Raw genomic sequence first — 12,667 nt, forward strand, 5'->3', positions numbered from 1 at the left:
AAAGTACCGCTGGGACACTGCTGTGGATACCCATCCTTATGGGATGAGGTGATGGCTGTGCTTGGTGTTGGGGGCACTGGAGAGACCTAGAAGGTTTTTGGGGCATTCCCATCCATGCTTAGCCCAGAGAAGTGGGATTTAGGTGGTGTGCTGGGGGAGATCCGGCTCTGTGGGGACAGATCCCATGGCCTCCTTGTAAGAGCTGCCCACACTCTCTGGACCTCTGCACAACAGCATTGTTACATTTGCAGTGTGGTTTGGTACTTGAAACTGAAGTGTGGGTGTTGCAGTTGAAGTACGGGAAGGAAGATGAACATTTGGGGTGAAAAAACAACTAAAAAAAAAAAAAAAAGATGAGTCCTTAGTATCTTCAGAGTGTTGCCATGCTTATTTGTGCAACAGTCCCTGTGCAGTGCCTACTGAATTGTTAAATAAATCGAATGCTTTGAAATCTATTGAGCTTTGCCTTCCCCCCCACCCTTATCTTGAATTTTGTGCTTTCTATTCTCCACTGCACCAAAGACCTCAGCACTTCTAATAAGCCCTTGTGAGGAGGTTGTTTTCATTTTCCAAAGGAAGCCTATCTCCACTGACAGATGCTGAAAAATGTCTGCAGGCAGAATGCTGGGAAAATAGCATTTTTATTCTTTGTGGGCATGCTTCATGTCAGTTCCATTATCCCCATGTGCACCAGGATGGTCATTGAAGAGATGAGCTGTTAATTCTTGTGCTTGGAGGTAAAGCTATTTTTGAAGGATGTTTTTTGGGGGCTTTTTTTTTTTCTCAAAAGACACTCTTCAAAAATATTTGAAATCTGCTTCAGTAAGTTAACAAGCAGAACTGCTGAATCACTGCTCCTTAGTTGCAGCTCTTAAATAGAGTTAAGTGAAGCACCATGAGATGCATGCAGATGCCTCCTTTGTGATGTGTGAAGTGTGTACAGCTCCCTCTGAAATTACACAAGTGTGACAAGGTGTGGAACTCTGCAGAGAACTGTAGATTACTCTGCTCTCAAGATCTCGAAAGATAATCACAGAAAAAGAATGCTGCTGCAAATTAAAGAAGCCATGGTTGCTTTGCTACCAGCATGTGAATTCATGCCCCTGAAGGACAAAAACATTGGGGCTTGTTGTTGGTTTGGGTTAGTTTTGGTGGTTCTTTTTTCTGGTGCTTAGTTCAAACTAAACTCAATTTCATTGAGTGAGACCAGGGGTTCAGAAAAGGCAGCCAAGGATGATTTTAGGTACTGTTTGGCCTCCCTGTAGGGAGATTATGAAATAAATTCTACTGCTTGGAAAAGCAGTGAACAAAGAAGGATAAACTGTGGATTTGTAAAGGCATAAATGGGCAGAGAAGGTTGATGAGGGATTCGCTGTGTCTCCCAAGGTAAAAAACAATGAAAATGTGAGACAGCAAATCCAAAGCAAATAAACAGGATGCTTTTTTTTTTTTTGCCAGCTGTGCTCACTCAACTCATGGAGTTCATTGTCAAAAAGGTAAATAGATTTTAAAAGGGAGCATACAAGCTGATGACGACTATCAAATACAGCAGTCTGGGTGCAGCTCCCACCTCAGCAAAGGGAAATCTCTGGAAGAAGTATTTGAAAACCTGTGTTTTACCTTGTCTGCCATGATCTCTCAGTTGCTCTGAGACAGCATGCTATGCCAGACAGACCTTTGTCCTGATCTAGGAAAGGATTTGTTGTCTTGTGATTTATTGGAAGCCTTTCCCACATGGGCAGAAAACAAGAAAAGATTTTGGGTTTGGTTTACTGAATCACAATAGTAAAGAAATTGGAAGAGGCCTGAAGACAGACCACCTAATCAGTTCTGGTGGTATTGTTTTTCATAGCTCTGTTGTAAATTACTCCACAAACAAGTTTTTCCTTAGTGCATGCCCTGCATTGTCAGCACAGACCTTGTTTCTGGTCAGTGGACACCTCACCTCCCTTGTGCTGTTTAGTCTCTGGTTTTAGCTAAGATTTCCCTTTGCTCAGTTCCCTACCCGTACTTCTTTGCCCACCTATGTTCAACCCTGAAAAACTCTTTAGGAGCATCAGTTCTCCGGTTTTTATGTGGTTACTTCATTAAAATTCTTCTAATGCCTCAGGTGTTTCAAGGTGTGAGTGTAATTCAGTAACTTACTTTGTTGCTTGGATTTCATCTAGGTTTCCTTGAAAGGCTGTAAAAACTCTATCCTCAGAGGTTTCAAAGCAAAGATTTAACTAAAGCCACAATCCCCATATGCTGTGGATGTTTTAAGTATGGTTAATTTTGTCCCATGGTGTGGGACAAAGCTTAATTGCTATTCTGAGATCCGCTTCCATCCCTATTCTTTTCTCATTTTCTTTCATCTTGCATTTAAACAATGACAAGTGGACTGCAATTTTGAGTTCATTAATCAATGTGATTTACAGAGAAAAAGAGGAATCTAGATCTCTGTTTTGTTACAGTTTTCACAGTGTGAATTTTTAAGATTAGAAGATTGAGCTAATACAGTCTTTGTGAAAAGAAGGAATTGGTGTGTATTTGTCATACACACCTGACAGCAGTAATGGGATTGATTTGATAACACATGTAGCCATCCTTCTTTATTGTTTACCATTTAAGATGTGTGTATGTATCTGTGTGTATATGTGTGTGTACATACGTAATTACATGTGTATGAAAGTGGTGTTTTTCAGATCTGTAGTACGTGTTGCCCGAAGCCTGGACATACTGAAAGGGAAAAAGGATTTCTGATGTTAGTACCCAAATTATTTGAGCTATGAGTGTAAATTACTCATGTAGAAAAATGACAAAATTACTGGAATAGTTTCTGTCTTCAAGACATACGTGATGAAGGATCTCAGGTTGCTAAAGCCCAGGCTACCTCATCCTTTGTTGGGGGTTATAATAGACTGAGGAAATGCCATGTAGATGGCATCAGCTCTCAGTGGCTCTCCAGGTATTGATTCTGCTCTTTTCCCCTCACCCCTCAGCTAAAGGACCTCTGGGTAAGGACAAAACTGTGAAAAACAGAACCTGTGCAGTTTCAAAATATTTTTGATTCTTCAGCCTTCCCTGGAAGTATTTCAGATATCTAAACATTAATTGCTTTCTTGACTTAGTAACTGGTATTCAGAAAAGATTCTTAATGACTTTTGATGGTTGCTGAAGATTAACACATTTTTTTGTAAATTCACTAAAATATATTTAGAGATTTCACAGATACCTCATGAACCATTCATATTTATAGAGCTGGCAGAAAGCTGTTCTAGACAAAGACTCACTTCACTCTGTGAAGGGGAATATGGTCAAGGTTAGTAAGTTGAGTAAGGTAGAAATCAAAATACGATATTCTAATTAAGTTTTCAAAAAAGTGAATTAACCTGGTGTACAGAAATAGTTTTCCCAGTTACTTCAGCCTATAAATCCTCACTGTTTTTTCACATGTCCTCTCTCTCTCACTGGAGGTTAGTTTGGAACCTTGTGTTGGACCTCTGTTTCCAGGTGCCCATGCTGCGGGTTGGGGATGCTTTCCAGCTCCCTGAATCCTTATCCCACTTGTGCTACTGTCTGATTTATACCCTTTTATCTCCATCATCCCCCCCACTGCTGCTCTCTGTTTGATACCCTCTCATCTCCATCATCCTCCCATCATGGACACACAGAGGGTTCCTTCTTCCTTCTGGAAATGGACAGGTTTCCTAATTTCAGGATTTCTGAGCTTGAGAGAGTCTTATTTACATTATAGAGACTGTTGGTGCAAAATTGTGTTAGTGAGCTGAACTAGCAGGAGAAGCTCTCCTGGATGCACTTTGCCAGCAGGATAACAAGGCTTTCAAACTACAGGTCCTCTTGTGCTCCCAGAGTGATCGCTGAGATATGCTGGTTAATGGAAGCCTTGAACAGTAATTTTGGGGTAAGATCTCATACAAAGCAAGTTAAAGGCAACAGAGTTCAGGAGGTTATTGCTGTTTGTATGGTCAAAACCACAACCTGTCCCAGTGCTTAGAAAGAATGCGAAGTACAGCATTAGACAATGTGGCTGGCACCTATGTCCCTTAACTTCAGAATGGTATTGTACCGTAAATAAATCTCAATCAAAGTCCTGAGGAGTGGTGTGAGATACCAACACGAGCCCATGGAGACCCATTAGCATGGCCAGATCACAGACTGGCAGAAATAGCAAAGGAGAGTGAAGCATGGCACTGAAGTATTGTGCAAGTGTACCAGCGAGAGGGAAGCCTGATAAGGAGGGAAAGATGGGGTTTTCATCACAAAGGAAAAGCAAATAACAGATGAGTCCATTTTTTTTTGTTTCCTGATTGGTTTTAATATTCACTAAAACTTTTAGCTTACCAGCAGCAGAAGCACTCCCAAAGTATTTATGGATCAGACATGCTAATAAGTTGATTGATTGACAACCAGGTAATTTTTATATAGAAAAATTAAATACATCTCTTTTTCCACACTGGCTTCAAGAATCGTATCTGTCCCCGAGTGCCCCCTCAGGTCTCGATTATAATTGCAAGGTATTTAAAATACTAGCCTGGAGGTGAGCTCAAGTACTGTGAAAGGTGACAACACTATCTCTTAACCTGTGGGTTTGGGTTGGGAAGGGCTGCTCCTCATGGGGACACGCAGCTCTCTGTGAGATTAATCAGCCATTTTCATCAGGGAAAGAACCTGGAGGCAACAGGGGCTGGAAAATCTTGGACCTCTCTTAGATGGAGGACTTCTGTAATTTCTTACATCTGGACAGCCCCTGTTTGTGCTTTACTACTGCAGAGGGACATAGTCGCTCCCTGCCAAGTCGTTGAGAGGCAACTATCTTAACAATGCTGTTGAAAAGATGTGTAAAATCCACATATAGAAGGTGTTTTGGACAATAAATTCTAAGTGATATTTTCAAAGATGTACTCTGTAAGGCAGTTGCTTGCTGTGCTTGCAACGAACTTGTAGCTTGGGCTTGTAGCTTACGAACACTGATACCAGTGAAGTAATTCATAATCAGCAGCAGCATTCACTGATTGTTACCTTCTTTATCATACATACATTCTGAATACTTAAGAAACCTATTTTTTATCCTCTAGGTGAAGAGATTTTGTACTATGTTTATGTTCTCTGATTGAAGAAGTGGGTGTATGTATGTTTTGCATATATATTTTGGTATGGAAGCTCGAATACAAATTTGGTATTTCATAAAAGACTCTGAAGAGTTTGATTTGAAGTATGCTGTACTAGTTAAGTACGTTGTACCTCGGAGGAAGAGGGTAAAGCAGAACATAGTGGTGAAATGACAGTATCAGTATTTCCAAAACCAGTAAAATTGTTTTGTGTGCTTTGGATACATAACAGATCATTCGGTAAAACTATTTATAGTGCATTTGTGCATTTAGAAAGCCAACCTTGGTGACATACCTCGTGTTAGAAAACTTTTGACACCATATTTAGATTCTCAGATCTATTCAGTGCTAGCAAAACCACATTTTTCTATGAAAAGCTTTGTCAAATATTAGCAAGAGGTCTTAATTTGCTAAATATTCCTGCTGCCTAGAGTATTTTGATGTTTACTTGGTTCTCGTTTTAATATATTACGTGTTGCTTGGAAAATGGGAAGTGTTATTTTTCCTAAGTTGAATATGTGTGGATTGCTTCATGCTTCTTCTCTCCCGGGTATGAGTCAACTGAACACTGTTTCTTACAGTCTCCAGGCTCAAAAGTTGTTTACTCAGATGTGGGAGAGACATTGCAAGAAGGTCCTGTGTATGGATTTGAGTTACATCTCTGAAAATGTCAGTGTGTGTGTGTGATTGTTAATTCATAAATCATGTGTGTCTTCTCTAAAGATCTAATAATTTGAGGTTGCTGCATTTTAAGTATGTTTCTCTGTCAGAGACATGTTTAAGCTATGATTGAAATATAATCTGATAATATTTTGCTCTGAATAAAACCGTAAGGGTAGAAAGGCTATTAAGGAAATTTCTGGTTAGTTTTATAATAAACTTCAGGACAGGAAAATCTCTTTGAAGTTCTGTCTTGATGGACCTTAGCAAACAATAGAAGATGACAGAATCTTGTAATGAAAATTAGTTTTGTAGATGAAGGAAAATGTAACTTATTCTTTCAAGCAGGATAAACAAGGTTTCAGGCTGAGTTTAAACTGAGTCCCTCTGAAGTTATGTTGTGAATGAGCTGGGATTCCTAATGAATTTACAGAGAGTTTACACTGAAACAAAATGTCTCGACAGCTGTCTTTCTAGTATTTGGGCTTAGAATGTAAAACCCTCCACTGCTGGTATTCCACACATTTCAGGGAGATACAGTTCTGTTACTTGGCTTGTGACAAGGAGAAGCAGCAATTTACTGTTGTAATGATTATGCTAATAATGGGTTGCTTTTTTTTTTTTTCCCTCACCCTAAATAATCTGTTTTAATGAAAATTTTCTGGTTACTATAGGAGAAAATTGTCACAAAGGTATTTTTATCCAATCCCACAGTATTTCAGCAGAAAAGAAAAATACTTTGGCATGCTTCCCTGCTGTATCAGAGACCTTTTGGGTGCCTTGTGATGCTCCTCAAGCCTTCATGCCACATGGCAGGAGATGATGTGTCCTCTCTCCCAGGGTCCCCTGCTCTGCTCTTCAGGGGCTGCAATGGGTCACTCAGAACATGATCCATATGGCTCCCTGCCCGGATAGGCAAACGCTGCATGTGCAGTGCTAAGGAGGTGATCCTGGTCGTCTGGGTAGGGTCTGTGAAGTCCTTGAAGCTACTACAGACCCTTAAATGCAACTTCAGAGGCAGAGAACAAATAATTCCTCTTCCAAAAGTTTATCACCCTGAAGGACACGACAAGGACAAACTTTCTTCACCTTCTTATTGCACTTTTTCTGCTTTGGAGACATTCATCCCTATGTTGAGAAACTCCTTCCTTTCCTATTATGCTATGTTTCTGTTCCTCTTGCCCATTTTCCCACGGTTTCAGCAGTCAGGCTGCCTCTTCTTGCCTGCTCCAACCTACCATTCAGATAAATTTGTGCCCTTCCAGCAAAAAAAGGAGGCAGAATTTATTTCCACAAACAACATTTGCAGCTTGAGGGACCAGCTCTTCAACTTGCAGCCTTTGACGAGTCTCATCGTTTCTCCAGGAAGTGATGATATAGCAGAGATTAATTACCAACCATTAATCCCAAATATTTTATGATCATATTACACGTTAAATAAATATTCCTTATAAAATGTTCTGAGGGGAATTTAATGCTGTATATAATGTAAAATTGTCAGTGTATGAGTGCAGTACAGGTTCCCAAGCAGTTCTGTGGATAAGGCGCATCACTGCGTGAAGAAGCAGTTGAAAGCACACACAGCATGACTAGATTCTTCTTGATCTTTCTTTCTGGTGGCATTTGACTGAGATACATATATTCTCTAAGAGAAAATTCTGCCAATCAGGGGTCATATAGAGCAATGTAGTCACAAATTCCTTTCCCTGAGACAGGTGAAGAGGAATCAGCAGGCTCTGCTCAGACATAGAGTTATAGAACCATTGAATGGTTTGGGTCAGAAGAGACCTTAAATATCACTTAGTTCCAACCCTCCTGCCACAGGCTGGGAAACCTTCCACTAGACACTAGGGTTAGATATCCTCAGATATCTTATTGGCCCCTTTAAGCACTGGAAGCTGCTCTGTGATCTCCCTGGAGCCTTCTCTTCTCCAGGCTGCACAAGCCCAGCTCTCTCAGCCTGTCTCCAAACGAGAGGTGATCCAGCCTTTGAAGCATCTCCGTAGCCTCCTCTGGACTCGCTCCAACACATCCATGTCCTTCTTACATTGCGGGCCCCATACCGGGATGCAGTACTGCTGGTGGGGTCTCATGAGAGCAGAGTAGAAGGGTATAATCCCCTCTTTTAACCTGTTGGTCATGCTGCCGCTGATGCAGCCCAGGACATGGTTGGCTTTCTGGGATGCAAGTGCACACGGCTGGGTCTCCTCAACTTCTACCCCCAAGTTATTCTCCTCAGCGTGGCTTTTACTCCAGTCTTCACCCAGCCTCTATTTGTGCTTGGGATTGACCCCAGTGTGGAAAAATGTATCTGAGGGCATCAAGAGCATGCATTTGGTGTCCATGTCACAGCCTGTTTAGCTCCTGGGTGGCTGCCGCAGACCCCAGTGGACTTCAACCCCTGAGATTATTGTCCTTTGGAAATCACACTGGGTACAGAGGGCTTCAGAGTCACCACATTTAAGGTTTATGTGTCCGTCTGATCACAGCTTCATCTTCTTGTGTAATCACAGCTAATTTCTTTCTGTGGCAGCATACAAAGGTGCTACTTCTGATCAAAGAGAAGGATAAAAAAATATATCAGGTAATACTGTGAAACGTTCTTTGCTCAACTGAAGCATAATCTAGAACTGCAGAAATAAAATTTCTGTGTCTGGAGTCTGTAATATTTACTTTTTAAAAGCCTTTTACATAAGTTTCTGCTAGGTTCTAGCAAGGCCTGATGTATGATGTGTTGGAAAAGGAACAAATTCTTCCTTAGAAAGTCACTTACCTGTGCATTCTTTAGAAAAGGCTTTATCCTCTTAGGGTTTTTTTTTGTTGTTGTTATTGTAAAAATGATTATTCTTCAGCTAGGGAGAAGCCTTCATAAGTAACAGTGTTTCAGGATATTGAGCATCAAATTTCTCAGAGTAATTTTGAGACTAAAGATGAAAAATTAATGTGATGGCAGAAAAATAAAACCAAGATCCCTCCATTAAGATAATATGCTAGTGTTGGCATATGGTGCAGAAGTGCACTGCTTGAAGGTCACCGTGAGCATCGGTTACAGCCCAGCACAGTCCGGGCTTGCGAGCCACCCTCTGCCAGGCTGCAGACACAGGAGAGCTCAGTTCAGTTTATTCATGAGAGCAGCAAGCACCAGTCATCAGTGAAGACTAATTAATCAATGTTCATTAATCAGCCTCAGTTAAGAGGCTGATTGAAAGTGTGAATGTAAAATTATTTAAAAATTCAGATATTTCTTGTTGTTTGAAAAAGCATCTTGGTAGTAAGTAGTTGGGGGGAAGCTGCATGATGAGGTGGGAGAAGGAAACATGATGATTCTGTCTTTCTTTGCCTACAGCTTTTGCTTTAGAACAATTATAATTATTTGTACGAGGGATGTTTCCTTTCTTTTCATAGGCTGTTTCCTAGAAAGGCAGTCTGCACCTTGCTCATTTTTGTGGGCTTATATGAGATGATACCATAATTTTCCTTAAAGTTTCAAATCGACTGTACAAATATTTTTCCAAACTAGTCCTTAATAATATGTAAAAGATAGTTAGGATGTGGGTGCTGTATTTTTCAGGATGGATTTTTTTTTTTTGTCACTGAAGATTAGTTGATTTATTTACTTACAGGAATGGGGTTGTGCTGTCACGTGCCTGGTAGTTAAACCTAAATAAAAAATAAAACAACTTGGTTAGAATTAGTCTAATATACATGTTCTTCAAAGATTTTCCATAGCCATAAAAGTGTTTGCCAAACCTTTTCTACCTGCAGAATCTCACGGAGAATCTAGTGCTGTGCTCTGTAATCCTGATGTAAATCTCACAAGAACAGTCATCGAGATTACAACCAAAAGCAGCAAGGGAACAAATCTGGGGGATTTAATCATCTTAGAAAAGAACTGGATATAAATTTAAGTCCAGATAGAGATAAAACCTCTCGTGAAGCATAGAGAAAATTGTGGGTTGTTTTTGGGTTGGTTTTTTTTTCTGTTTGTTTGTTTCTTTGTTTGGACTGATGTCCACATTCTAAAAGTTGGCTTTTGCTATTTTGTGTTATAGCTGTTATTTCTCGAAACCAAGAAGGACCTGGAGAGATGGGAAAGGCTGTGCTCATTCCAAAGGATGACCAGGAGAAGATGAAAGAGTTGTTTAAAATCAATCAGTTTAACCTTATGGCCAGTGACTTGATTGCTCTGAACCGGAGTTTGCCTGATGTGAGACTGGACGGGTGAGTCCCTGGGGGACGGCATGTCTTGGTGCTATCTGCTGAGCCCACCTCCAGCCTTCTTCCAAGGCACAAAAGTTGTCTTGAGGTTAATTAATGGCTGTTATTAGCAGTGGTTGCCTAAGCAAAAAGAGGTGAGATTTAGATTAAAGAAGCAGCTCTTCTCTGTGAGGGTGGTGAGGCACTGGCACAGGTTGCCCAGAGAAGCTGTGGCTGCCCCATCCCAAGGCCTATTCAAGGCTGGGTTGGACAGGACTTTGAGCAACTTGGTCTAGTAGAAGGTGTCCCTACCTGTGGCAGGGGGCATGGAACCCTGTAGTCTTTATGTTCCCTTCCCCCCTAGACAATTCTAGGATTCTATGCATCTAAGGAACCTATTGAAGAATGCAATAGGTTTGACTGCTTCTAGATTTGGCTTCTAATGCAAGTTTTCTTAGGGAAAAAGTTCCTGCATCATAAGTGTTATTATCCTGTGCAGTTTATTTTGTGAACAGCTAAAGAATTGTCAACTAGAGCGAATGGTTTGCATTGCACCACAAATCAAAATTCCCTCTGCTGTGGCCTATCACCTGGAATAATTTAAATATTTTTTTCTTCAGGGAAAACTTTTCTTTCTAAGGTTTTAAAAAGATATAAACATAAATGTCTAGTTTATAAATGTTCACAACTGTGCTGTCAGCTTTTAAAAATGGGCATTTACTGCTGATAAAGAGAAAATGCTACTAATACAAAAAGTACCTGCAGGATGTTGTTTTCTTCTAGCTTTATCAATAGACGTTTCTGGAATAATCAGAATTTTATAGAACATCTTTCAAAACGTTTTGCAGCAATATAAATGCTGAAGGGGGGGTTGTGGTTGGGGTTTTCTATGGGGAGAGGGTGTTGGTTTTAAGTCTAGTAACTTTTATTATTTTTTGAGTGAAGGCTGGTGTTTGTGGGAGACTGTGGAATAGCTTGGGGCTGGAGAGGGGGGAGGGGGTGTTTCACTAAGTCCACTGAATTATTCGTAATGGAATTTACAGATCAGTTTTTGCAGTCACAGCAGTGGGCTTGTGTTTGCACTAGTATGTAATGTGAAAGTCCAAGTAAACGTGTTTATTTCCATTAAAATGGGGATTCCAATGGCTGTCAATTACCCTGTTCCAAGTCATACTTTAAAAAAACAGAAAGCCTAGCTCTGTCATATACGTTGTTTTCAGCCAGAGAATTTCCTCCTGTCTCTCAGGAGCAGTGTTAAGCTACCTGATGGAGTCGGCTCTCAAGCAGTTTTATTTAACCTGAAATTTTTGCATGGAGGATTATCTAAACTTTTTGGAAGTAAATTTTTAGAGGTGAGATTTTTTTCTCCCACTTAATTTTTATAGAAACCTGATGCTGATTGAAATTTATCTTTTTTCCAGTTCATTTTTTTTTCCTGTTCTCCTTCACCTGCATAAACGGTCTGATTTATAGCTACTGTAGCTTATGACAAATAAAAATTCAGAGAAATATAAGCATAGCTGAATATACACAAGTGGTCAGGTCTTCTAAAATCTCCCATTACTTTTGCTTTTTAACCTGAATTGTCACTTACCGGAAATTTTACTGCTTATGCTTTGTTTAAAATCAAACTCTTCAGGTTTCCATGAAATTGAAAATCAAATACTTTGTTTGCTGGAATTTATTTGTAAATGCCTGCAAATAAAAGAAGCAGAGGCACTACTTTACCAACAAACCCTGTTCACAAGCAGCAGAGGTGATGCTTCCCCACAATGTGATCATTTGTAATTCAGTCCATTCTGGATAGGATCCTCCTTTCCTCTATTGGAAAGGAGCTCTTGGAAACACAGTGCGTACTGAAGGAACCAGTGAGATGATCAACTTCATGGGCAGTTCTGATCAGTCTGAGGGAGATGAGCCATTTAATACAGAGAGAAATCTGTCTGCATCTGTTTTCTAGATGAAAAGGAATATATTGTATACTTTACTGAAAGGACAGAGTCATCATAGAATCAACATAGAATGGCAGGGTTGGAAGGGACCTTAAAGATCAGGATCAGCCCCGAGGAGCTCCGTGTTGCTACCCAGATGTTGGCAGATTGTGCAAAACCTGGGAAAGAGCTAAGCTGCATTTCTGTAATCGTGCTGGGGGATTAAAGGAATGAAGGGCATTTATACAGGACTAATTAACTTCTGACATGACTTGACCTTTTTGTGGTACCTATCTCATGTCAACATTTTGCTGCGTGTAAGTGATGTTTTTGCATCTCTCTTGTGTGTTTGCCATGCTGCTAAGTTGCAGTCTCCATTCCAGCTGGTGCAAGCTGAAAGGGTTCCTGTGCATCAGGGCTGTGCAGGGCTCGCATCCACTGGCAGCAGTCCTGAGCACAGTTTCTCCTCTTTGTCTTGCACCAGGGGACCCTGGTGAATGCAGCAACTCCCAGGCATTGGTTGGTTTGATACTGAGATACTGGAAAAGCGGCTGAATGCGTTTTTTTCCATGATTTCTTCTTGCTCCCAGTGGTGTTAAGTGTAGGCTTAAAGCAGAAAATTATATGTCTTCAATGAAAATAAAACCTCAGCTTTCCCATTATTCGCATGTTTAGAAGGTTTTGTGAATTGCAGCTGTGGTTTGACCCTAAATGCAAAATATCATCTCCTGTTGAGATTCCCTGCTACCTTTATATCTCTGTGAGAAT

At 40.5% G+C, this 12,667-nt stretch overlaps 1 protein-coding gene across 4 annotated transcripts in view; it reads left to right on the top strand.

Moving 5' to 3' along the window:
• The window catches only part of GALNT13 (polypeptide N-acetylgalactosaminyltransferase 13), a 142,012-nt gene that overhangs the window by 52,953 nt on the left and 76,392 nt on the right, over nucleotides 1-12,667 (top strand). For all 4 annotated transcript variants that reach the window (XM_061363779.1, XM_061363778.1, XM_061363780.1 and 1 more), the window contains exon 4: nucleotides 9,824-9,992. In XM_061363779.1, the coding sequence (XP_061219763.1) occupies nucleotides 9,824-9,992 (169 nt within the window). The remainder of the gene's footprint in view (nucleotides 1-9,823; nucleotides 9,993-12,667) is intronic.

This window comes from Neopsephotus bourkii, unplaced genomic scaffold, assembly GCF_033783945.1.
Source record: "Neopsephotus bourkii isolate Nb327-2 ecotype Australia unplaced genomic scaffold, CSIRO-AGI_Nbou_v1 NB_1181, whole genome shotgun sequence".
In the NCBI taxonomy this organism is placed as follows: domain Eukaryota; kingdom Metazoa; phylum Chordata; class Aves; order Psittaciformes; family Psittacidae; genus Neopsephotus; species Neopsephotus bourkii.